Raw genomic sequence first — 27,772 nt, forward strand, 5'->3', positions numbered from 1 at the left:
TTGGGGGAAAGATTGATATAGGATAGTGGCTCTCCCGATTTGTAATCAGAATCAGACGAAATCGGGTTTTATATTCCTAATTCCTTACTCTGTCTCTTGCTTTTTGCTTATTTGAATTAATGATGATTCAGGCTTATAATGCGTGTTATAGTTGCTTGTTTAATTTAACTATGAACTAATCCCCATCCAATCTGGGATGGGGATGAATTGATTGCGTAACCATGTATGATTAGGGATTTAGTTTACTGGATTGTTTCCAATTGATTAGATTATGTGAGCTTAATGTCTAGATTTGTCAGAGATAGGATGATTGCTAGAATGAGATTCGATGATGATCAACTAGCCTGACATAGCAGAACCTAATGCCTTGAGTCTGACAAATTTAGGATTGCAGATAGGTAGATACCTGACCAAGGAATTACCTAATCCGAATTAGCATAATTTGACCTCGCTAGAGACCACTAGGAGTGCGGGCTAGTGGCTGGGCTACGGCTTTAGCCTTAATCACCACAGACCCTAATGCTTTGCATGCCCTAGGTTATATGCCTAATCAAGCCGTCAACCAAATGCATGTGAATAGACTACATGAGATTAACAATCTCCACGTGGTTAATTAGGTGGTTACCGTCAATTATCATTATGATATGAAACTAAATCCCAGTAAATCATACATGGGATCCAATTAAGGGAATCCCCATCTTAGATTGTGTCATCAATTAATTCGAATTCTTCCCTGTCAAACGTTTTTATCTTTTATTTTAGAAATTAGCCTCTTTAATCATTCTACCACATATTTACCCTTTCGAACAATTGTGTTCCTACCTTGGGCCGACTAGTTGTGATAAATAGTCCTTGTGGTTCGATCCTGTGCTTAGCACTGTATTACTTGTTGCGATAGGATACACTTGTCCTGTTAACCGCTATATATTTTACGAGCATCAAAAGCCCCATCCAAACTATTCAAAACTCCTCTGTACCGTTCACCACGAGAACATATCAAGAGCTTCTGCTTTCCCCCGTGTTTATTCGAAGCAATAATCAGCTCGAAACCATGTTTAATGACAACTTTTTTGGCCCATTCAATCGCTTCTAAACTTGTCTGAAAAATCATGTTAGTAATAAATCCCGTCACCGTAAAAATCTTCTAATGACACCTGAACTTAAATGAAAATCATAAGAATGGTTAAAAATCCACTTAAAACGAGTGTAAAAGTCAAATAATTGGACAATTTTACTAGTTGGCATGTCCATATGTTCAGACGGTCAGAAATAATGCCTAGCCATTGGCCAGACGATTTTCCCGACCGCCAAGGAAAACAATGTAAATTTTCAAAAAGAAATTATCTCGTTCTCGAAATCATCCATTTCCGAGGTTTTCGGATTCAAACTCATCGATTATTTTCAGAATTTTAGTTTTAGTTGGAAGAGAAAAATAATTCACAGTTTGAAAGAAATATATGACAAACGAAAAATGTTCAATATGAACACTGTAACTAGTAAAATGGGGCTGGTAAATAGCAACACCCAGCCCGAAGATAAAACACGATATATTCACCTACTCAAAATATCGTGTCGGCCCCACCCGCCCGTTTGCGCTTAGCGATATACCAATACCCGATCGCAGTTTCTTCCTCTTTCGCTTCCTTCTTTTTATTTTACTTATTTATTCAATTGTTATTCTCTGATATTATTGTTCAGACTAATCAAAGAAAAAACAGCAGAAGATTCGATCTCTTCACCCTCAATTCGCTGCAGATTTGTTGGATACAAAGGGGGAGTTCAGAGAGAGAGAGAAAATATCTGAAGGAGAGAGAATCTGTATCTTCTTCTCAGTCCAACAACCAGTACATGTATAACTGAAACTGTATTAGCTGCTGCATCCGACGTCGTTTACTGTTGAAGGTTCTTTTTCAGTTCTCCAGTTGCTCTGTTCAATCATTTCATTTTATACCTAGAACCTGCAATGTTTTGCTGGCTTTCGGAATCTATTTGAATTTGCAGTTTTGGGATTCTTCAATTCTGTATCATTGGGAAGTATTTCTGTTGGTTGGTTGAGCTTAGTAATGATCGATTAGAGTTTCAGATTAGATGGCAATTGATTTTGACAGACAATTGCGATTAGTCGTGATTGATTTGATCGGTGGATTTTTTTACGGGTTATGGATTTGTACTCGATTTGCATTGCTTTGGTGAATGAGGGAGTTTGGATTAACTATTGAATCATGAAGTCACTTTCTTGTTTATATTTGTGTGTGCGTGCGCTCGTTTTCTATGCCCCCTCTAGCTCTTGTTAGATTAAAACAACTTTTGGAGTCATATTGCAAATGATGAATATCTGCATGCCGGATGGTTTTGGGCTGAATATCATAGGATTCGTTTAGTTAGCCGGTCCGTAAATCCCTTTTGAATATCCTGTACATTCGTTCAAATCTGAAACCATCTTGCCTCCTTTATAAAAACTTTAGCTTGCAAGGGTCCTTGTTTTTTCTATTCGAGATTTGTATTCACTTGTTCATTTCTTTTCTTTACAATGCAATGAAGTAAATAACTAGAAGCAATGAAGTATGTTGTTGGAACGTTTGCTTGATTTACTAATATTGGTATAACGCAATTGATGATAGGCATACCTACAGTTCATACTCTTCTTTGTAATCTCATGGGCTCTTGTTTCTACTTCCTTATTATACATCTCATGCTAGTGCAGTACTTTGATCTGTCTAGAATTCTCCACTAAAAGTAAATGCTGTCAGAATATCAGTTTATTTATTTTCCAACAACGAAATCATGAATTTGACTGATTATTTTTCTTTTCTTTTTGTTCACTCAGGTTCAAGTTATGCTTCTGTTAACTTATGCCCTTTGGGTTCATATGAGTTCTGCATAAATTATTTCCAAGCATCTAGGCTCTTCAACTTCTACACCTGAATCAACTGGCTCATTACTTGGCTTGAATTTGGATTACATTGTAGTGTGTAGAAGAAATTGGAGATGCTTGTGATAGTCTTTGGGCCGAAATCTTCTGAATGTGCTTGATAATACCTTCTCTCGCTTGAGTATCATTTGATAGTCCATATCCAAATTGATAGTTTTGAAAATAGTTGAGATAAGGTCTCCCTTATTTTAATTTCTTAGGGATATAGCTTTATGATTCTGATTCTAGCTTAATTTTGAAGTTGTAGAGGTGCTCTTGGTTTATTGATTTGAATGTTATCCTTGCAAGAAAATTGTGTATGAACTTGATGAAACTATTGGGTTCATACAATATTTGATGTTGAAGAAGGGTGAAATGCTTAGGAATTGGAAAAAACCCCGCATCTACTTAGTTCTACCTTCACTATAACCATACACACTTAGTATCTGCTGGTTCATCTACGAGTAAAGTGGGTGTTAATGGTCTGCTGTGAAAGGAAACTATGGATCACATTTCAGAGAAAAGGTTTCCTGTCAATGCAAAAGATTACAAGTTATATGAAGAAGTTGGTGAAGGTGTGAGCGCCACTGTTTATAGGGCTCTCTGCATTCCACTCAATGAGATAGTTGCTATCAAGGTTCTTGATTTGGAGAGGTGCAACAATGACCTGGTAAGTGCTTTAATTTTTTGCACAAGTTTTAGACAGTTGTTAAATTGTTAACTATTAGGCTGGATATTTACTGGAATTTTATCTATTTTTTTCCTCCTTGTGGTTATGATTACTCTTTTAGTTGGGACTTCATATGCTTGCTTAATGTATAGTATATTTGTATATGCTCATATTTAGGGGTGTGCATTAGTTTTTGGTTTCTCATTGCAAAATAATAATAATAAAAAAAATAAAGAAAAATATATTGCATGTGAACAAACTGTCAAATTGAAATAAACTGGTATATGTAGGAACATAGTTTTCTTAGGTTTCAGAATAATTAAATATGCAGGTTTTTTCTTTTTACTTTTAATTGATGGAAGCATATAAATTGAAATCTTTACTGGTGTGAATTTCACTCTAGTCAAAAGACCATTCGTCTCAAATTCTCAATCTAGTTAGGATCTCTTTGGTGGGAGGAATGAAACTCGGGAAAAAATAAAACCTTTATTAATCATTCTGCAAGTTACCTATACCACTGGCAAAATAGCTTTTTTCCTATTTTTCTTTCCTTTGCCGACGGGTCCCTTTTCTTGTTAAGCTCAGCTAATGTGACACTCATTTAGAGTTTTGCAACACTAAGTTTTTACTTCCTCACATTAAATAGTTTCACTTCTTCCTTAGTCTTCTTTTTCTTTGCGAGGCTGATGTGCTTAACCTTCGGCATTCGTGCATCAACTGACCTATGATGAAGAAGCCTAAACCTTCTCAATTGCTCATCTCCTACTATATATTTGATGTGTGTCACTTCTACCTTCCATCATGTGCATTGGTTTTTCTTCTTTCTAATTCTTGTCTATTCAAACATCCATTAATATCCTCATCTTTTTGCTACCATAGTTGTTAAAGGCGCAAGGCGTGCTAAGGCTCCAAGGGCTCTTGGAGCCTAGGCTCAAGGCGCAAGGCAAGGCGCGCTCCTTATAAACACGAGGCGCATAAAATAAAATAAAATATATACTCTTTTACTAGTTAAGCATAAACAGAAAAAAAAACACTTATGACAACACAAACAAAACAAAACCATATAAAAACATAATACTAAATCATAAATGTCATAAAGACCAAATTAAGTTCATACTTCATAAAGACACTTACATATACTTAACGTCTTCACCTAAAATACCTAACTATAACTAATGCTACTAAACTAATAACCAAATTGTCAATAAAAAAGAATACACACAACAAAAACTAATAATCATCATCATCAAGATCATCACTCTGTTTCTTCTTCACTGTGGAAGTTTGTTTTTGCCTGGAGTGGAGGAGGATACTTCTTTCTTTACGTGATTTCTTCTTCCAATCTTTCTCTATATTTTATATATTTAATTATGACTGAGACTCTTGATATTCTTATTTAAATTAAGGGTTAAGATTAATCTTATTTAAGTTAGATTTGTGGTTGAGATTAATCAAACAGTTATTACAGAGAAAACTGTAAAAATAAAAATAAAAACCTAAGTAAAAACCGCCAGGTGCACCAGGCTCCCAGACGCGAGCGAGGCGCACAAGGCGAGAGCCCAGAGCCTCATTTTCTAGGTTCAAGGCTCAAGACCCTGAGCCTTGACTGAGGCGCGCCTTTAACAACTATGTTTTCTACAAACGTTGCCATTAGTCCTTGCAAACAATGGCATTCTGCCATTCTCATAAAATTTCTCCGTTCATAATTTACAATCACATAAAACCTTTGCCACTCGTGTCCATTTCATTTGCCATTTTCCTGTCATAGGTTCAACATTCTCAGTTCTTTCATCATTCCTTTGCATCATGAACCTTAAGTATCTAAAGCATACATATTGCCGCAGGACTTCTACATTGTACAGATTAATCTATCTTCCTTCTACCATTACTAAATTTCAGTGGCTTATTAGATTTAATAAAATAAATATTAATCTGTGGTTAAGATGTGTTTGATGTGTCATTGGTGCATGCTTCTGGTTTCTGAATCTCATTATGGGTTAAATATGAAATTTTACATTGATGTAATACTTCAACACTTCCTGTTACAACCGATGCAGGATGGTATCCGGCGAGAGGTACAGGCAATGACCTTGATGGACCATCCAAATGTATTGCGAGCGCATTGTTCTTTCACTGCGGGCCACAGCCTTTGGGTTGTTATGCCATACATGGCTGGGGGATCCTGCCTTCATATAATGAAATCTTCTTATCCAGAAGGTTTTGAAGAGCCTGTTATTGCCACATTATTGCGTGAGACTCTCAAGGCTCTTGTTTATCTTCATGCCCATGGTCAAATCCATAGAGACGTTAAGGTATAGTAATTTGCTTATCTCATTTTTCCTTCATTGCCTTTTGTGGTCCATTATGATTGCTGCTGGTACCTATTGGCCTTATTCTTTTAGGTAATGTCTTAAACGAACATAAAATTGTGAGAAAAGCCATAGATATGCAAATAGTTGCATGCTGTATCCGATGTAGGAGAAGCTAATCTTTTTTCGTTTGAATATGTGAACAAAAAATAACTTGCATTTTCATCTTTCTGTGTGTGTGGGCTGCCTTTCTTTCAGAAATTATATCTTTTCATTTTGCCTGGTGCTCTCTGGTAACTACATTTCTTGTTGTGTGATAGTTTATTTTTCCATGCTTGGGAACTTTTCCAATTCAATGCTGTTCTGTAATTCTTATCTGTTTTCTTAATATTCTTTTTACAGGCTGGCAACATTTTAATTGATACTAATGGTGCAGTAAAGTTAGCAGATTTTGGAGTATCAGCATGCATGTTTGATACAGGAGATAGACAGCGTTCCAGAAATACTTTTGTTGGAACTCCATGCTGGTAATATATTAACACAGTTTTCCTTTCACTTAGGTTATTTGATCATCAGAAATAACTTCCTTTTGTCCTTTTCTATCAGGATGGCTCCTGAAGTTATGCAACAACTGCATGGATATGACTTTAAGTGAGTTCTAGTATTTTTTTTTCGAAAAAAAAAAAAAAGAAATTGTGATTTTCTTTTTGCATTTTGTTAGATATTGGAATCCTGTACTGAAAACCCTTTGAAATTTTGTTTCTGCGAATAGAGCAGACATCTGGTCATTTGGAATAACTGCTCTTGAACTTGCTCATGGCCATGCTCCTTTCTCCAAGTATCCACCAATGAAAGTAAATTTAATTTCTTTACTGAACTATCATCTGAGAAGAATCTCATTGGCACTTATTATACTGGTTAACAATTTGAGCATGTTTCAATATCTCTAGGTTTTGCTGATGACCTTACAAAATGCACCACCAGGATTGGATTATGAAAGAGACAAGAGATTTTCTAAGGTTGGATTGTGCTACTGAATTGAAACATATGGTTTTATACTGATGAATTCATCATCATTTCTTTGTGCAACTTCTTCAGTCATTTAAAGAGATGGTAGCTGCTTGCTTAGTGAAGGATCCAAAGAAACGGCCCACCTCAGAGAAGCTATTTAAACACCATTTCTTTAAACATGCACGCTCAAATGAATTTGTTGCTCGGACTATTCTTGATGGACTTGCACCTTTAGGGGAGCGATTTAGAATGCTGAAGGTCTCTTGCTTGTTACAATTAATTTCTCATTTTGCAATTTTATTTATTGGATAAGGCATAGCTTCTTTACAATTGATCCCCTTTACCTCTCTTGTTTGTCAGGCAAAAGAAGCTGATCTTCTTGTTCTGAATAAGGCGCTTTATGAGGACAAGGAGCAATTATCGCAGGTGAAAGTTGTAAATTTCTTAAAGCTTGCCATCATCTATTTTATGGTTTAGATTCTTCACACTTTGGGTTGAAGGACAAAATATATCATTTAAAGTATTAACTTTTACTTCATGTGTTTCCGTCCCTTGAATTTCTAGGCTTGTTAATGCTATGTAAATGCTAGCTGAGCAATGTGCCTGTTGTGCTGTTCCTAGCTAGGTTCTTGCGTCGGTTCTAGTTAATTATAGGAAGGGTTATTTAACAAAACTTATAGATTGATGATATAGTTGATAAGAGAAAAGTTAAATTGAGACAACTTGCTAATATTTGTACGTCCTTTTCATGTGTTTATTATCTAGTGAGTAGAAGTGAGAGACTAATCTTGTCAATGGATATGACCTTATTGAAGCATTATATTTTTATGAAGCGAAGCTCCATGTTTTATATAGTTCATGTTGTAAATTCAAAGCATGATAGATTTCTTTTCCTAGTTCACTGTGTGGTTTAGAATAGACTTGGCATGCATGTGGATCTACTTGGAGAATTTGAGCTGAAAAAAAAGACATTCTTTCAATACTTTGTCTTGGTCTTAGGTGGTTGGGTTCTTGCAGAGAGATTCACAGAGATGGATGGACCAAAGAAGATATTAGAAGGGCAGTTGGATTCATCTGTCACCTCTCTAGAAATATTTATATTAGAGATGGAAAACGTTACATGAATTCTCCTTCAGCATTATTATATTTTCACTTGCTGATAAACCTCAAAGCTTGCACTCAGGGTTAGACCTAATCAATTATGTGGAAATATCTTTTGGATTTAAATCCTACTCACAGGAATGTTATTTGGGTAAAAATGAAAGAACGAAGACAGCAAATTGGCCATATTTGATATGAACTATGGGAATCTGAATTTTTTCTGTTCACTTTTTTCTTTATTATTATTTTTTTGTATATTCTTGGATTGGCAATGCTAAATTGTATCTATGTTCAACTTTTGTTAAGTGGAGGTGCACAAAATTGAGAATATTCCATATTTGACTGTGGAGCAATAAATATGACTAATATGTTAAAGGCGTTTGTTTTGGTAGAATGCAGTATTATTCTTATGTGTTATCTAGTGGTTATAAACTGGTAAAGAGAATTCTTACTTGCATGCATCTCTTATGCATATAGTGTTCAAATGTGTGCTTAACTGCTTACTAGATTAACCTCAACTTATTATTTTTCTCTACAAATTTTGATTGAGTTATTAATCTTGCCTGGTCATTATGCAGCAAGAGTACATAAGAGGAATAAGTGCTTGGAATTTCAATATTGAGGATTTGAAAAGTCAAGCTGCTCTTGTTAGTAACTTTCATTTTAATGTTGATGCTTATATTGTTTCTTACCAAATGATTTCATTGGTACCAATTTTCGCACCATTTTTATTAATTTGTACCTTGTCACTGGTTTTGTGCTACCTACAGATTCAGGATTATGATGACATGACAAATGCAGAAGATCTAAATGGATGTTTGAAGCAAAGGGAGAGAAGCATTGATGTTGAGCTTCCAGCGGAGAGTGTGTCCCCTGAAAGGTCCAATCATTCAACTGTTGTTCCTTGTCACCAGGTATCAATTTCCATACCCATGTTTTCTTGATATCTTTACTCCTAATGGTTGACATTTCATGGAAGCTATTAATTCTGATGTGATTCTTCAATATCTCTCACATCTACTTTTTCGATGTGTCAGGATGAGTTCAATGATATCCATGATTTGGAGAGTTCACTTGCTTCATTTCCTATCAAACCCCTTCAAGCACTGAAGTAAGTCTTCTTTGTATGCCTTCTTTTTGTCAGCCTCAGCCTCATATTCCTAGTTCTTGTTCCTCAAGTTTCAAAATATAAAGTGGCTTTAATGCTATTGTAGTCTGTATGCCATTTCTTGATGAACAATGTGTTCTATTGCTGCTTAGTTGCGTTTTTTACAATGATTTTGGCATATCACATGGTGTAAATATCTATTATATCTGTGATTTTGTGATACAGAGGTTGTTTTGATGTTGGCGATAATGATGTGGATGCAACTAGTCCAAGTTGGAAAAATACTGACCTAACAGAATCAGATTCTGAACAGCAGTTTTTAACAAAGTTGTCACCAAGAGATGTGAACCAAGAAAGTGAAGCAAATGATTGTGAGAATTCAAGGCGAGGCAGCCCTTTACCGCGCCATTTTGTGGAGCATAAAATTTTTTTGAGTGGTCCAGTAGTACCGGAGAATGCCTTCTCTCCTAAAAAGGTTGTTGGTGATGAGAACAGGTGAGATTGTGTAAATGAAATTTATTTTGTTATATTGTTTCCATTATCATTTAACTGCATTCTATTCTTGAGATCAGATGAACAGTTGATTTTTTCTTTTTTGGCTTATAGGTTCTAAGTTTGCTTGTTATTTTTTTTCAAAGAGTTGCTTGTTGCAATTGAAAGTATGAAATTTTCGAGTTCTGTGAAACATGGAAAGAACAAATTTTGTATATTTCTTTCTTATTTTAGTGGTGTGTTGTTATGGGTCCGCGAATAGGATCTCGTCACGGGTCTTTCCACCGCGAAGTCGAGCACGATCTTTTTATTCTTGTTATTGCCCTTCCTTGGAGTATCTATTTTTCTCAATTTGGCGCAACGGTAAACATTGTTGTCGTGTGACTGAGAGGTCACGGGTTCGAGTCTTAGGAGCGGCCTCTTGCCAAAATATTGGCAGGGGAAGGCTTGCCCCTCCCCGAACCCCCACTTAAGCGAGGACGCCTAATGCACCGGGCCGCCCTTTTTTTTTTGTTTTTTTTTTTTGGGAATGGTGGTTTTTAAATTTAAGAGATCACCAACTCTTCCTTAAATTCTTGATTAAAATTCTCCATATTCATTCAATAAAACCCCCCTTTTTAAAGAGAGAGAATGTTTCCTAACCCACTAGGTATCTTTCTTTCCCAAATAGGATTCTACCACTTATTAATTAAAACTCCTAACAAAATACTACCAGCTAAAGAATACGAAACCTATCCTAAAAGCAACTATCAAAACTAAAATAATAAATTTTTTTTGAAAAGAAAAGACCATGCATTAAATAGAATCAGAATACAAGGCTTGAACAATGAAATGCATAGAATAGGATGCCCTTGCAAGTTCATGGACAACACTATTCGCAGAACGACTAGCAATAATGATACTAACATCATTAAACGAAGGAATCAACCTATTACAATCATCAAGAACAAGACCGTAATAAGACCTGAAGGCAAGTTGATTAAGATCTAAAACCACCACCTAGAGCTTCCCCGAATGCCCATAGCTTCCTCTACACGAGGCAAGAAATCACCCAACACAAGTTTGGAAAAAGCTCCACAAAACTTGCCGTTGCAGTCCCGTAGCACCGCCTCTAAACCAGCAGACTTGACCCCGAGATAATAGAGGCATCCACATTCAGTTTAAAGCGAGCTGGAGGAAGCCGTAACCAGCGAATCGCATCCCGAGCAGACCCTGCCCCACCTGGAACAACCTGGGCACAAACATTCATCCCCTTTGATTGAGCATTTTGCCACTCCTTCAACCCAATGCACGCTAGACGAAAACAAACATCTGTAGAATTCCTTGAATTATTCCAAATAGAATTGTTTCTATTCAGCCACATATTTCACACAACCATAGCCCACAAACAGCAATTCTCAATATTAAAATTCTGCAAGAATGAATTCCAACTAATCTTTAAAGCAAAGAAAATCTCCACCCAATACTCTATCCAAACCAGACGAGCATGAATGCAATCTCTAAACACATGTAAATAAAATAGACTCAAAATCTAAATTACGGATAGCACAAACAAGATTGACAGTCACACGTTTCTCCATAAGCACAGCAGTTGTAGTCAAAATATTTCTACAAGCACGCCAAAGCATATTACGCACCTTAGGGGGAACTTTCAAGCTCCTCATCTTCTTCCACATGCTATTACCAACCAGCTGGGTCCCATTACATAACCATTTGTAAGCACTCTTCACAGAAAAAGAACCATCATTCTCTAAACTCCGAAACCAAATGTCTTGAACGCCAATTAAATAACATTATCGTAACTTTTCTTCCCTTTATCATCCTCCAGTTCCTCCATCAAAAGGCAGAAGAGTTTCTGACACTTATGTCTTGGTGAGTAAAGTTCATCACAATTAAAACACAACCCTCGAGCCTTGCGGTCTACCATTTTAGTTTGGGACAACCTTTTCATTGGAGGCGCTGTGCTATTACCCATGTTTGAAGTTGCTGAGGTGTTACTCGCACAAGTCTTTTGATCATTGATGGTGGTTTGAATCGAGGGTGATGAGTTGAGCCCCTTTGGGACTACCCACGAAAAAGTGGTTTGCCCCATGCATAATGTTAATCCTTGACTGATTAACAACTTCCTCTCAAAAGCCCTCGCAAAATTCATGGCGGTAACCAGATTTGGAGGATTTTGCATCTGCACATCCATCCTTTAAGGTTTCAGACAATCCAACAGTAAAGAAGTCGACTTGTTGCTCAGCCCAGAAGGGTCTGAAATTGTTCCAGAAGGGTCTGAAATTGTTCTTGGTATTCTTCCATCTTTCTCGTTTGTCGAAGATTAGGTAATTCACCCAATGGGTTATTGCTCAATAGTGGCCCAAAACGCAGCAAACAATAGGGCTTGAACCAATCCCAAGTGAGTCCGGACTCCTCTTGTTCGAGTCGGTGGTACCATAATTGTGCTTCTCCTGTCACGTGAAAGGCAGCTAAGCCTACCTTGTCTCTCCGGTCTGTATTTTGATTGTTGAAAAATTTCTCACAGCGGTACAACCAGCCTAAAGGATCCCCCTTTCCATTGTAAGAAGGAAACTGAAGTCGGGTATATTTTGGAACGTTGTTTGAATTTCGGTGTTGGCCACCGTAATTGCCTGTTGTCTCTGATTCGTTGCTTCCAGTTGCAGCTCCACCTTCAGGTTCCTTTCCTTCGCCCAAAACGTGTAACTCCAACATGCGTTGGATTCCTTTCATGCCTTCTCTTAACTCTCGCAACTCGTGGCTAAATTTTTTATCGGATTCGGTTAGCCGGCGATCCAGATCCTGAACCTTGGCCGTCCATTGCTCAAAATCACCCATGACAATAGGCTCTAATACCAATTTGTTATGGGTCCGCGAATAAGATCTCGTCTCGGGTCATTAGACCGCGAAGTCGAGCGTGATCTTTTTATTCTTGTTACTGCCCTTCCTTGGAGTACCTATTTTTCTCAATTTGGGAATGGTGGTTTTTTAATTTAAGAGATCACCAACTCTTCCTTAAATTATTGATTAAAATTCTGCATACTCATTCGATAGAAATCCCTCTTTTTTAAAAAGAATGTTTCCTAACATCATTAGGTATCTTTCCCAAATAGGATTCTACCACTTATTAATTAAAACTCCAAAGAAAATACTACCAGCTAAAGAATATGATACCTATCCTAAAAGTAACTATCAAAACTAAAATAATAATTAAATAACATTATCATAACGTGTGATGTTAACACTTGCTGGAAATAAATTGCTCAGAGGTCTTGGAAAATTTGGATATATAAATCAGAGTGTCTTATTATGTTTACTATGATTTTTCTTTCTTTAATTTAGGTGCCTAAAATCCTCGGTAGCATGTAACATGGAAGGACTGCTTGGAGCTGTTTGATGCTATACGGACTCCAAGTAGGATTTAAGACTGGGATATATAATGTGGGTTCCATATGCTAGAGTTACTTGAAGGTGTTAGTTACATGACACCTTAATATGTAATGCCTAGTGGTAAAAAATGTGAATTCAGCTTGTAAATAATCTACATTCCACAGTAGTTAAAAGGCAACAACTGTTGGACATGTACGTTTTTGTAAAGATACTGAAGCGTTCATGTTAGACGTAGAGCGCTTGATGCGCCGGTTAGGAGAACTGAAGAGTGGCAAAGGGATGTAGTGGTGAGGGGTAGGGGAAGACCTAAGCAAACTTGGAGGAGGGTGATCGAGAGTGATATGAGTTTACTGGGAATTGAGGAAAATATGGTAGTGGATAGAACGGAGTGGAGGGAGCGAATTTGTGTCGCTGACACGACTTGATTTCACGGTTTTATATGATGGTTCATGTTAGCCGACCCCGAAGCATTTCGGGACTAAGGCTTTGTTGTTGTTGTTGTTGTTGTTGTACTGAAGCGTTCATGTCACGGGACAATCAACTATGGGAGAGTTCGTATCCTCTTTCACTTGAGCTTTAGCTAGGCTTATGTGTGCTTCCTCCAATGACTTGGCTTGAGTGAAGTGTTGAGTGTGCTAGTCTCGACCATGTCTTAAAACATTCTGGGTTTCCTTGTGCTCTTTTTTGTTAGCTCCATATCTTACCTTACCTTGCATTTTCTTTTTGTTTCTTTGTTATTTTTTGACCTTGAAACTCCAACAACATTCACTTTAGGGTGGGAATTTAATGACTATCACGTGTTACCAAAGCATTGCTACAAGATGAGAGTTATGTTACTTTAGGTTGTTTGTGGGATATCGACAATCTCTTACCTCTACATGAAAATTTTGTTGATTGATGGGCTTGCTTTAATGTGTAGTGATTCACTGATTTCCTAGAATATTCACAATCTTTTTATCTGTTTTAGTACACTGAAGAGCATATCAATCATTTCAATTCAACACTGATTTGAAATTTCAGAGTTTTGATCTTATTGAATGAATAAGCAAAGTCTTGTCTCTCAATTTGGTTGGTTTACTATTTTCATTTGAAACATAATGTTATCATGAAGTTGTAGAGAAATTTGGTTCTTTGGCAGTGTCATGTTTTCATGTGAGACAGTTTTGTTCTATTAACTAATAGCTTGAGTATTACCTTATTATTCTAGGGATATTATACCTCCAAAATATCAATCGGACCGAAACTATAGTGGTCCATTGTTATACCGACAGAAAAAGGACACCAATAACCTTCCACCTGGTATGCAAATTTTGGTTTCCTGACATTTTCTTCTCACGAATTCAATGGTAAATATTTGTTTCTCTATGCACGATCAAATATGTTTTTGTTATATCTGTGTCAGCTGACGATTTGTCAGAAGGAGCAGTCGTCCAACGAAAGGGTCGCTTTAAGGTGACTTCAGCTGATCTTAGCCCAAAGGTAATTGTGTTTCATTTGTTATGGTCTCATCTTGACATAACCTCGCGAGCTTGCATGAACACAATTGCCCTTAGCCTTATCTCGCATTTGAATGAAAATTTATGATTTCTCAGAATTTAGTTTTCAACGATGTCTTTGTTATGATGCTCAGTATTTGTCAGATAGATAAGAAATGAGTGTGCAAGAGTGAGTCTTCCTTAGGAGTTAAGTTATTGATCCTGTACTTTGACTGGTATGCAAATGTCTGTGTGACTTCTTATTAATTGTCCTTATCGTCAGTAGTAGTCCAAAGAATTAATTATTATCATTATTGTAATTATTTTGCTTATTTTATTTAGGGTAAATAATTTATTAGTCCTACATTTTTACCTAACACTAGTCCTCGTATTTTAATAACACAATTCAAATATTTGAGGGACTAAACTGTTAAGTAGAATCAAAGTTAAAGACTAACAAGTGTATTAGGTAAAACTGTATGGACTAATAAATTATTTACCCTTTTATTTAATTATTATTTTTTTTTGGGTAGGGGGATGGAAGATGCATAAAAATCGAAAAATTATTCTACAACTAAACTAGAAGCAACCAACAAATAGAAGATAAAACAAATAAAATAAAGCAATGTGGGAGATAACGAACTGGTTCCCGTGTGTTAGACGACGAATCCGAAATCTATGAAGAAGCTCTTGCTAGTCCAGAATCTAAAGCATGGCTTGAAGCCATGAATTCTGAAATGGACTCCATGTATACCAACCGAGTGTGGAATTTGGTTGATCCACCCGAAGGGATAAAAACCCATTGGGTGCAAGTGGAGCTTCAAGAAGAAGACAGACATGGATGGAAAGTTTAGTACGTACAAAGCTAGGTTGGTAGCGAAAGGATATCGTCAAAAGCAAGGAGTTGAATATGATGAGACTTTCTCTCCAGTAGCCATGTTCAAATCCATCAGAATATTGCTTGCGATTGCCGCTCATTTTGATTATGAGATTTGGCAAATGGATGTGAAAACAACTTTCCTAAATGGAAACCTGCTTGAGGATGTATACATGCAGCAAGTTGTTCATGTGTTGGCACATGCAGCGTGCATATCAAACCGCCGCCTAATTTCTCCTTGATGAAATGTCTATCCACCTCGACATGTTTTGTCGTTTCATGTTGAACTGAATTGTGGACTAGGCTTATTGCTCACTTGTTATCGCAGTAGTTTCATAGGATCATCTCACTTGATCGTTAAATCTTCAAGGATAATTTTCAACCAAAGCAATTCACATATACCTTGTGCCATTGCTCAGAATTCTGCTTCAGCACTTGAACATGCTACTGCCCCTAGTTTCTTGCTCCTCCATGTCATAAGGTTCCCTCCAAGGAAGGTACAATAGCCTGATGTAGACCTTCTGTCAACCATTGATTTGCATAATTAATATCAGTGTAAGCTTCAACTAGCGGTGGCAACGGGGTGGAGCAGGGGCGTGGATACATTCCTCGTTCCGCCCCCAACACCTGCGGGGACGGATTCGGGAAATCCCCATTAAAAGGTTCCGGAATTTATTTACCCCATCCCCGTCCTGAGGGGTCCCCACGGTGCGGGGAATCCCTATCCCCAAAAAATTGAGAATGATTCATTGATAAAAATAAATTTGGTTATATATTCTAGTTGTTGTAACTAGATGAAATGCAATTAGCTATATATCTCTTATATGGTCTAGAAAAGGGAAATAAAAATGCTTCAAAATTTAATATTAACAATGTTAGAGAATAAGTCAATGTAATAAATGTATAACATGCTTGTTGACTATAGGCGGCTATAGACAACTATAGGTGGCTAGTAGGGCTACTGTGTTTCTTTAATTTAAGGAGTGATTTTGGGAATGTCTTGTATATGTGTTTGTAGTTCTCATAAGTAAAACATATCAATATAGTCTCTTAATCTCCATGGTATCCCATGTATTCCTAGTGTATTACATGGTTTGTCAAATGGTATCAGAGCCTTGTTTTGGGTTTATTGATTGAGATTCCAGATTTTGTTATGAGCATAATTTTTCTGGGTTTGAGAGCTGTCCTTGTGAGAGAATCTTTTTGGGTTTGAGAGCTACCCTTGTGAGCAGAAATTTTCTAGGTTTCAGTCTGGCCTAGTGAGCAGCCCAGTTGGAACCAATTTCAGTCTGCCCTTGTGAGTAGACTGTTTGGACCTAGGGTTCCAAGTCCGTTCATGTCAACGGATTGTCGTTGTTCCTCTTCCGCCGCCGTTGCCTCTCTGTTTTCGACTTGTCATGTCCGGTTAGTTTTCTGGCGAATCTTCTTTTGTGAAATGACATTGCTGGCAGCCTCTTGCGTGTTGCTTCAACTGAGTTTTATTTGTTCGTTTCTGACAAAGCTTGATGTTCCTCTATTGTTTCTCCTGTCCGATTTGTTCTTCTAGGTTGCGTCTCCCGGATTATGTTTTACATTCCAAAGTATCTTGAGTTTCTTGTTTTGAGTTGTCTTTAAGACTGTGTTACTTGTATCTATAGCAAGCTGAGAATGATTAAAATCCATACTTTAACTTGAGGGGGAGTGTTAGAGTGTAAATCAATGTAATAAATGTATAACATGCTTATTGGCTATAAGTTGCTACAAGACAACTATAGATGGCTAGTAGGGCTACTATGTTTCCTTGATTTAAGGAGTGATTTTAGAAATTACATGGTTTGTCACAAACAACAAATATGAGCAAGGGATATCACATTATTAGGCATGTGTTAGTTGAAATTGAAATATGACTTTCCGATCTTTCTAAGTTGACCAAATGTGCTCAATGGATGTGAGTTTCCAGTGTATATTCGAAGTCTGACAAATGTTTGATCGAATTAGAAAGAATTAATTTGTGGTATAATGTCTGGTAGGGAGTGCCATAACGGTCTCACAAGGATTAATGAAATATACTTTCAACAAATTGACACAAATTATAAGTGATATATAATTAAAATTATAAATATTCGAGGATCCCTGCGTAGATTTTTCGGGAATCCCCAAGGAAATTTATTCTGGGGCGGGGCAAGGATCTCTATGGTTCGGGGATAGTACCCCTCGCTCCCATTCCCGTTTTGGCTTCAGGGGAAAAATGTCCCCCCGTCCCTGCATAGTTCTTAAAGGCACAAGGCACACTAAGGCTCCAAGGGGTTCTGGAGCCTAGGCTCAAGGCGATGCACGCACCTTAGAAACACGAGTCACATAAAATAAAATAAAACATATACTCTTTTACTAGTTAAGCATTAAAAAAAAAAAAAAACACTTATGACCACACAAACAAAACAAAACCACATAAAAACATACTACTAAATCATAAATGTCAAAAACACCAAATTAAGTTAATACTTCATAGAGACACTAACATATACTCAACGTCTTAACCTAAAATATCTAACTATAACTAAATGCTACTAAACTAATAATCATCATCATCAAGATCATTACTCTGTTTTTGCCTGGAGTGGAGGATACTTCTTCCTTTACATGACTTCTTCTCCTAATCTTTCTCTATTTTTTATATATTTAATTATGACTGAGGCTCTTGATATTCGTATTTAAATTAAGAGTTAAGATTAATCTTATTTAAGTTAGATTTAGATTAATCAAACAGTTATTTTAGAGAAAATTGTAAAAATAAAAATAAAAACCTAAGTAAAAATCGCCAGGCGCACCAGGCTCCCAGGCGCACTAGGCGAGAGTCATATTTCCATTTCTCTTGAACAAGATCCCTCTTTCAAGTATTACGTTTAGGTATTGCAAAATTATGTATGCTGCTTGCAAGTGGACTTCTGTAGGATTATGCATAAACTGACTCACTAAGCTTACTACATAGGTTATATTAGGTCTGGTATCTGCCAGATAAATAAGTCACCCAACAAGGTGTTGATACCTTTGTTTGTTGAATGGATGATCTTTCTCTGCTTTCTCTAGCTTTGGGCCCAACTCTATGGATGCGCTAGCGGGTTTGCATGCAGCTTTACCTGTCTCCTTGAGTAAATCTGTAATGTACTTATGTTGGGATATGAAAATCCCCTTTTTGGAATGTGCCACCTCAATTTCTAGAAAGTACTTCAGTCTCCCGAAGTCTTGATCCTTAGTCAATCTTAGCCAAACAATTACTTAGGACTTCTGCTCCACAAAATATACTAGTAACATTGTAACTCCCCCTATGGACGAATGCTTAAAAGACAACATATGATCCTCTTGACTTTGTTTGTATCCCATGGCTAACATGACTCCTGAAAATCTCCCAAACCAGGCTTGAGGAGATTGTTTCAATCCATACAAAGCTTTATTCAGCATGCATACTGTATTGTTGTCACCTTTGGTTCATAGCCTGGTGGAACCTCCATGTAAATCTCCTCTTCAAGATCCCCGTGCAAAAATGCATTCTTCACATCAAATTGCTATAGGTCCCAACCATGATTAGCAGCTAAAGATAAAATTATTTGGACTGTGTTCATCTTAGCCACGTAGCAATTTGGATAGTCAATCTCATATGTTTGAGTGCATCCTTTGGTTACCAATCTTGCCTTGTACCTTTCAATTGACCCATCATCTCTAAATTTCGTTGTATAAACCCGTCTGCAACCTACTGGCTTTTTTCCTGCTGATAACTCCACCAAACTCCAAGTTTTATTTTTCTTCAATGTCTCCATCTCCACATACATGGCTTGTTTCCATTTTTTATTAGACAATGCCTTAGATAAGGTTTCATGGATGGTTGTACTAGTGACGTTTACAAGGAAGGTTTTGAAGGTTGTTGAAAACTTTTGGAAGGATGTGTACCGAGAGTGGGTATTAAGGCCTTTTTGTGCATGTTTTGGTTCCTTTCCTAATAGCAATTGGCAGTCACTAAATTGTAGCTCAGTTTCACACTGTGAAGTAGGAAAGTCAGAAACTTTTACCTCATTTGAGGGACGTGGTTCGGTTTTGGTTGGATCAAAGGTATTTGATAGAGTTTTGATGGAAGTATGAAACTAAATTTGGATGAAGTAGACTATCATTAAAGGTTACATCTCTAGACAAATAAAACCTTTTGGAAGGAGGATGATAACACTTGTACCTCTTTTGAGTTGATGGATGACCCATAAAGTTGCACTTTAATGCTCTAGGATCTAATTTCCACAGTCTTGGCTATGGATATGAACTAAGCACACACCCGGAAAATGCGAGGTAGAAGATTGTTTGTAGTTGACAGATTCAGGTAGAATGAAGAGCACCACCATTGGACTTTTGAATCCTAAGACTGTAGAGGGTAATCTGTTAATAAGATGAGTGGCTGTTAGAACTGCTTCCCCCAAAAAATATTTTGGTACATTTTTCTGAAACAATAATGCTTGAGTTTCTTCTAAAAGGTATCTATTTTTTCTTTCGGCGATACCACTCTGTTGCGGTGTTTTGACACAAGATGACTCTTGAATTATCCCCTCCTTTTGATAGTAAGAAGTGAGATTTTGGTTGAAATAGTCTTTGGCATTGTCTGAAATAAGTCTTGATATGTTTTTTTTACCATAGAGACGATTTGGGAACACATAACTAACATCTAACTTGTGTGTTTGGGCAAGAAAACCTAAGTAACTCCGGTACAATCATCAATACAGGTCACAAACCATCGTGCTCTCAACATATTTGAAACATTTGAGGGATCCTAGGTATCAATATGAATAAGGTAAAAAGGATAGGTGTTTAGTAATTGGGAAAGGTACACACTTGTGTTTAGCAAGTTCACACGTCTCACATTGAAAACTCTCAACATCTAGTTTTGAAAACAATGAAGGAAACAAAGATTTAATAATTCTAAATGATGGATGACCTAATAAATAATGATATAGAAAAACCTTTTATTTATTTGTTAACAAAGACCCAGGCATGAACGAGTATGGAGATTTGTTGTTGAACATGTTTGACTTGTTTGATTCCTCAAAGTAATAAAGACCATTCCATTCTCTAGCTTCCAATCATCTTCCCCGGATCCTTCTCCTGAAATACACAGTGACTCGTGTGAAATATGACATTACAAAGTAAATCTTGTGTGAGTTTCTATATAGATACTAGATTAGTGGATAACTTAAGGGCATGAAGAACATTTCGCAAGGTTATTTAAGGGTTTATTATGACATCTCCTATGTCAGCTACGATCACTAAGGATGCGTCTGCTGTGGCTATTTTTTTTATCACCAAGTTAGAGAATGATCACTCTTTTCACTTCATCTTGTGGTGTGTCAGTTGCAACCATTTGCTGTCATCCTATTTGCCCCCACTCACGACTTTGAGGCTTCCGGTGCAATTTCCAGCACTTCTCCCTTGTGTGGCGTGCCTTTTTGCAAAACGTGCACCATAGATCATCACGATTTTGAGACTTGGGTGGAATACTTCTCGCAGTCTCACTAATAGTTCTTTCCTCGGTGCTACCCAAACTATGTTTTGCACCTTTGGCGACCATAGCCGAACCATTAGCAGGTGCAAATCAAGTATCACGATCCTCCTATTTTCTTCACTCTGAATAATGGCCACTACTTCATTAAAGCATAAAACCTTTTTTTTCCAAGTATTTGGATTCTTACTTGATCAAACTCAAGGTTTAAACCCACAAGAAAGTCATAGACTTCAATGAATTCTTTTAGTACAGCTGCATCATGAGGACACTTGGTCTGAATTACTTGATAATGATCAAGTTCCCGCCATAGAGACTTTAGTTGGCTAGTGTCATGGAACCGATTGAACTAAAAGCTTAAGCTAATAGTTAAAGGTCCATTTCACATTAATATGTGACACCCCACACACGAATGCCCACTGGGCTTAGAGCGTGCACAACACATGCCCGTGTTACCATGTCCTGCGATTAAATCAACAAATGAGGTTGTCAAGATTCGAACCTTTGGTCACTTAGTCAAATAGGTTGTGACACCATGTCATGGAACCGATTGAACTAAAAAAGCTTAAGCTTATAGTTAAAGGCTCACTTTATATTAATATCACATATTTGCTGCCTTGTTTGGCTGCCGTGGTTTTCACCTTCATTTCATACACCTGCGCTGCATCTCTAGCCTTTGAATACGTCTGCTGAATTGCATCCCAAATATCTTTGGTTGGAGCCATGAACATCACGGTATCACTTATTTCAAGTATCATTGAATTCCAAAGCCACACAATTATCGTGGAGTCCTCATCCACACATCAAAACTTGGATCTCCTTGCTTTGGTCCTGTTCCCAGATCTTCCCCTTGCCTTTTAATATAGTTCGAACAGTTGAAACCTTTTGTAGGCAGCTTGAATGATTTGTAGTTCCACCAAAGATTGATTCCTAGTTCCTTCATTCGGTGAAGCCACAATAACATATTGAGTCTGCTTTGCTTCTGTCATCTTCCTTCAAAGTGCAGCTGACAATCTGAACAAAAAACTAGCCAGGCAGAACTAGCCTCACAGATAAAGATTGATAACCAGAATTTCCAGCAATAGAAGCTAGTATACAGTAAATACTCTGTTGTATGAGCAGAAAACAAAGTAAAACAGAGAAATAAAAAGAATGGAAGAGATTGGCAATGAAGGTTCAACCCCTGTGACTTCCCCCCCAAAAAAAAGGGCCTACTACTCTGATATCATATCAGATTTTATGATTGTGAATTGTATATTTGATTAAAAGAATTGCATGTATTTATAGTGGAGCATATGATTAATTTCAAACATTTCTCATATAATTACTCCTCTAGTTTCACCTATTACAGCTTGGTATGTTCACGCATATAGTCAAAAACTAGTCGCTTCCTATTTACAACTTTTTTCTTTTTTTGATGAAATCCTATTTACAACTTTTAATATCACTAATTGATACTTGTATATTTCAATAGAATAAACCCAATATATAAACACAAAGATCGGTTTAAGGATAGGGTCCTAAACCAATACTGACTAGGAGAACCAAAATCCTTAGCTAACTCTACCCAGGAGAACTGACACTATACATAGTTCTAACCTATAATGCACGGAAACAAGCGTTTCCCCATTTCCGGCAGATGTGGGAAACGGAAACTCTCGGAAACTGATACGAAACGTTTCCGGGCACGTTTCCGTAATTACCAAAAATATGAAATGCGTCTCTCAGTTTTTAAACGGTTTTCCCTATCTATTTCGATTAAAATTCTGGAAATTCAAACTTTCTATTTTGCAGTTCCTCTTTAATCTAAGACTAGGAAAATTGAAACTTTGTATTTGAGCGATAATTACTTACTTGTATCTTCAATTTAAAGAACTTATCCATATTTCTTTCTCCTATAATCCTTGTCTCTTGAATCTTGATTGAGCTTGGACTTTCTTCATCTTGTTCTTCAATCTTGTTTTTATTTAATGTATTATTATACTTTTAATATTTATAAATCTGCCCCTATATTTTTAATATTTACACGTTTCCCCCACGTTTCCGCTTCCTATGTTTTTCAGAAATTACGTTTCCCAGTATCGTTTCCGTTTCAGTTTCCGTACCCGTTTCCGTTTCCTTGCAACATAGGTTCTAACTAGGTTTAACAACTTGTAAAGGAATAACATCCTTATCACCCCCTTCAAGCTGTACTGGGCGGGGCTGCACTGTAAGCTTGTCTCAAAGCAATTGAAATCTTCCGCTATGCAATGGTTTGGTAAATACATCTGCTGTCTGATCAACTGTAGAAATGTATCGCACGACAAGAGCTTTAGAACGAACTTTATTCCGAATAAAATGGAAATCAATTTCCAAATGTTTCTTGTTATTGAAATAATGATTTGCATTCAAATAAACTGCACTCAAATTATTACACCATAAGATAGGTGGAGAAGTTACTGGAAAGCCAACTTCAAAGAGTAACATTTGTATCCAACTTAGCTCGTAGCACATGCGATCAAACGATATTCCACCTTTGTGGAGGAACGTGAAACCGTTACGTGATGACCAAGAGAGAAGGCATCTGTTTAGAAAAATAGCATATCCAATGGTGGATTTTCGATCATCTTGATCTCCACCCAATCAGCATCCGAAAAAAATGCAATTGGCCAAGCCAGCCACCTCGATGTAGTGTCAACCCAAACGCCCATTTAGATAACGCAAGATGCATTTGACAACTAACGAGTGTGATACACGAGGCGCGTGCATGTGCTAAGAGGGTGAAGGCGTGGTATTAAAGACGCACTATACTTCTATACATGCATGGATTGGGTAACAAAACCCCATTCTCGATGCTCAATTTCTCGGTTGGAATAGCAGGACTTGAAACAACTTTACTGCTTTGCATCTTCGATTTCTCAAGGATGGCTTTGATGAAGAAAATGTCCCTTGGAGCTCTAGTCAACTTCTACACCCAAAAAATAATGTAATCATCACAAGTTCTGAATGGAAAATTGGGACTCCAAAACCTGAACAAGCTTGGAAATCATACTTGAATCATTCCTAACGACTAGTAAATCATCGACATAGATCAAACAAAACAGTTGAACCAGTACCACATGCGTGCTGACTGCTTGAGACCATACAGAGATTTGTGCAACTTACAGACATGTGTAGGGCGTATAGGATCCATAAACCCATGTGGTTATGCATATAAACCTCCTCCTGTCAATCGTCGTGTAAGAAGGCATTTGAAACGTCTAGCTTAGTGATTTACCATCTAAAGGAGACAGCCAGTGTAAGGATACGGTGAACACTAGTAGGTTTAACCATAGGACTGAAGGTGTCAGAGTAGTCTATTCTTGAGTCTTGATGATAGCCCTTAGCCACTAATTGTGCTTTGTATCTCTCAACCTCGCCATCATCCTTCGTTTTAATCTTAAAAATCCATCTACAACCAATTTGACTGGCATTTGGAAGTAATGGAACTAAGCTCCATATGCCATTCATCATTAAGGCATTGTATTCGGAGCCCATAGCCTCCCGCCGTTCTTGTGATTTGGAAGCTTGCAAAAAGGTAGTAGGTTCTTTCTATACTGTGACAGTGAGAATCCTTGGTTTTAACGTCCCGACTTGGAATCTAGTGACCATCCGATGAATGCGAGAAGGAGGTTCTTGAAGAGCTTGAATATCGGTGAAGAGGAGGCATTGTTGTGTGTATCAATAGATAACTCAGGAGCAATTTGGATTGTGGACAGAGATGGACTGTCAGTCCAAAAAACTGGACTGGTCCGGCGATGAGCTTTCTGAGGCTTGCAGATTCGGGCTGGGCTGGCAGTTCGAGGTGTTGGACTGTCTGGCTGAGAAATTTGTTCAATAAATAATGGAATTGTAACAACAGGGCTGTCGAGGATGGGGAGCCGAGAGTCATTGATCTCTGTGATAATTCTCACTTCTATACTTCAATAGAATAAACTCAATATTTATAAACATATAACTAGGTTTAACAGCGTGTAATAATACTTAGGAACAACATCCTTGTCATAGTATTTAATCAATTATTTCGTTCATCAATTAAGAAACTCTTTTTACAAAAAGAAAAGTGATAAGGTTCCAAAATAGCCTCAAGATTTTTGGGGAAGTGCCAATTGAGCCCCAACGTACAAAATAGCACCATTTTAGCCTCAACATTTGTGAAATGGCAATTATAGACCTGATTTAACGGAACTTAACATAACTTGACACCTTAAACATACAAGTTCTGTTAACCTAGTCCTATAATTGCACCATTTCACAAACATTGGCTAAAATGGTGCTATTTTGTAAGTTGCGACTAAATTGATACTTTCCTAAAAACCTTGAGGCTATTTTCATACCTTATCCCAAAAGAAAAATAAATTGAGCGCTACAATTACAATACTATAAATTAATAAACACAATTAAATAAAAACAAAAGACAAATATTATTCACAAAATCTCATATCAATTTGAAAGAAAAGGGAAAAAAAATCATTATGTAATTTTTGTTTCACTTGTACCTGTGGAAATTGCCATATAACTGTTCAGTGTGGAAAATTTACAATTTTAGGCATTTATCCTACTCAGCATGCCCTTGTGTTTACCTGGTAATTGGAGGTTTGCAAACAATGAATATATTGTATAGTCGTTTCTGTCAAGTCAGGCATGACCATAGTTGGACACATTCATTATAAATAGTGATGTTCTAATGTTTCTGATTTTAATTTTTGGTGGTTTAATGTCCTAAGTTATGAAAATTTGCTACTATTCCTTTGTTGCCATGCTCTTGGGGCTTGATATCTGGTTAGGTTGTGTTTTGTGATGTTTGATTAATGTTAATGATGGAACTTAGACATTATATCTGAAAGGCAATGGTTTTGTAACCACTGCCATTAATTTTCTGATTCAGGGTCCTACAAACTGCTATTTTGGCCCAGTTTGTGGAGGTTCTACTGGTACGACGGCATCAAACCATACCGCTTCCACGATTCTCCCATCATTGCAATTCATTTTGCAGCAGAACACTGTACAAAGGGTATGTTTCCCTGGTTGTGTTATATCCTGCTTGCAATATTGATTTACTCATATTACTTTTCTAATGACTGACAGGAAGAAATTCTTAAATTGATCAAGCATGTGGAGCAAAGCTCTGGTAATACCTCTTTTTTTTTTATAACCATTTTTGTTATTACACTTGATACTGCATGGAATAATCACTTCTTGACTCGTTTTTGATGCAGGCAAGCAATTGGAGTCAGCTGAGGCTTCTACTAATGACCTTTCACAGGTGATGCAAGAATTGCTTGTGCTGCTTGTTGACTAACTAGCAAAATATGCCATCTTACTAATGCATTTCTAGTATACTTCTTTAATCTGATATTGAGCAATCACAAGCCATTTATCCTTGTGGTGTTCATTTGCTATTTCAATAAAATGACTTGTGCATAAATTGCAGTTTTCGCCTACTTCTGCTAGGGAAAGGGAGCTGCAGGCTCAGTTGATTAATCTACAACAGAGGTATGGAATGGGAACCCAAAAACTACTAGTGAAATTACTATTGCTATTTTGACTTTTACTGAAAACTCTTCTCAAATCTTAGCGTTGGAAGCCTTGTTGAGGATTTGCAGAGATTGAAGACGAAAAATGCTCAGGTGTGCATTATATTTATTTCCATATTTTGGTCCTTTTGATCAGTGTAGCAAAACTTTCTGATAGTTTTATAACTCAATATGGATAATAACTCATGATAAGTGTCTGCTTCATATTGCTTATGGAATCTTTAGCAATTTCGTAGTTTATTTTCATTACTTGGGGGCGTTATGAACCTTACTCAGTTGAGTAATCACCATTTTAGTTCACGGTTCATCCTTTTCTAATATTTTTGAAATATGCAAGTCCTTTGGGACTTTTGTTTGTGACCAATTTGGTGTCTTAACAGCTTACTGTTTTGCACATGCAGTTAGAAAGACAACTGAATGCTTTGACCTTGAAGTAAAATAGAATGAGTGGTACATGATGATGTCTTTGGTGACCTATTTTGGGCGGAAGTGGCAAAAGATCGTAGAGACGATCAGCCAAGTATTTATGAGGTCCAAGGCATGTTACGATTTGTATTAGTAGTGTACCATAGGTGTGAACATGTTAAACTGCAGACACCAAATTTTGAGTCTCGCATCATGTAATTTATTGACGCTTGCCATGTAATTATAAGACAGTTTGCTTCTCTTTCTCTGTCTACATAGTTTGATGCCTTGCTGTATTTGTATAGTTAGCATCATATTATTTGGTTGCCTTTTGTCTGTTTCAAGGTGTTTGAGTTGAATCCACGGTCTCAAAATGAAAATCAAATTGCTTTATTTGAAGTTTAATTGTCTTATTATTATATTTTTGTGCAATATACAGATAATAACTTTATTTTGCTTGGCTGTCTATATTTATATGGTTTGTTTCATTTTTTAATGCCACCACAATAGCACTAAAATTAAGATTTCTATAAGCATTGTTTTAGATGAAGTGTGTTTTGCCAACAATGATCGATTCAAATAAGAAAATTTAACGGAGACTGATCACACTTCAATTTAATGAGAATATAAATAAAATAAAAAGGTGTATTTGTACTTGCAAAAGGACAAGTATTTCAGGAGGCAAATCAAACTAGTCCTCATCAAACAGTAAAATGGATACATTAAAATAAGTCCAGCTCTTGGCAAAAATATTTTGCTTCTCCACAGATCAAGGCGTTTTTAGCCTGAACTATGGCAAAATAATAAAAGCAGCCCAGACCGTTGGGCTTTTTGCTGCTTTTATTTTTGGCTGGCAAAAATAGCATTCTTTTCTGTAACCAAAATATTCACCAATGTGTTGTCTTCAAAAGGAAAAGGAAAAAGGAAAAGGAAAAGGGTAAATTTCAAATAAAACC

The 27,772-nt window shown here is 36.9% G+C and overlaps 1 protein-coding gene across 2 annotated transcripts; it reads left to right on the forward strand.

Annotated features, from left to right (window-relative positions):
- Positions 1-1,628: 1,628 nt before the first annotated feature.
- On the forward strand, positions 1,629-27,175 carry LOC136231856 (uncharacterized). 2 transcript variants are annotated; one of them, XM_066020829.1, is made up of 21 exons: positions 1,632-1,902; positions 2,828-3,581; positions 5,639-5,893; positions 6,293-6,417; positions 6,497-6,541; positions 6,663-6,744; positions 6,841-6,909; positions 6,989-7,159; positions 7,262-7,327; positions 8,581-8,649; positions 8,773-8,916; positions 9,040-9,113; positions 9,336-9,605; positions 14,200-14,291; positions 14,395-14,471; positions 25,763-25,888; positions 25,963-26,005; positions 26,094-26,140; positions 26,309-26,370; positions 26,453-26,504; positions 26,813-27,175. In XM_066020829.1, exons 2-21 carry the CDS (start codon positions 3,414-3,416, stop codon positions 26,846-26,848), a joined length of 2,073 nt encoding a protein of 690 aa, XP_065876901.1. In that variant the 5' UTR covers positions 1,632-1,902; positions 2,828-3,413; the 3' UTR covers positions 26,849-27,175. The 2 variants fall into 2 exon arrangements, 1 of the variants encoding a protein (XP_065876901.1); XR_010690130.1 differs by lacking the exons at positions 14,200-14,291; positions 14,395-14,471; positions 26,453-26,504; positions 26,813-27,175 and having other exon boundaries at positions 1,629-1,902.
- Positions 27,176-27,772: the final 597 nt, after the last annotated feature.

This window comes from Euphorbia lathyris, chromosome 6 (assembly GCF_963576675.1).
Source record: "Euphorbia lathyris chromosome 6, ddEupLath1.1, whole genome shotgun sequence".
Taxonomy (NCBI): domain Eukaryota; kingdom Viridiplantae; phylum Streptophyta; class Magnoliopsida; order Malpighiales; family Euphorbiaceae; genus Euphorbia; species Euphorbia lathyris.

Excerpts from the sequence above, each read along its gene's own strand:
- LOC136231856 (XM_066020829.1), top strand. The coding sequence starts at position 3,414 with ATGGATCACATTTCAGAGAAAAGGTTTCCTGTCAATGCAAAAGATTAC. Across the intron at positions 6,910-6,988 it reads GAGACAAGAGATTTTCTAAG|TCATTTAAAGAGATGGTAGC; the intron begins GTTGGATTGTGC and ends CAACTTCTTCAG. Across the intron at positions 14,472-25,762 it reads CAGCTGATCTTAGCCCAAAG|GGTCCTACAAACTGCTATTT; the intron begins GTAATTGTGTTT and ends TTTCTGATTCAG.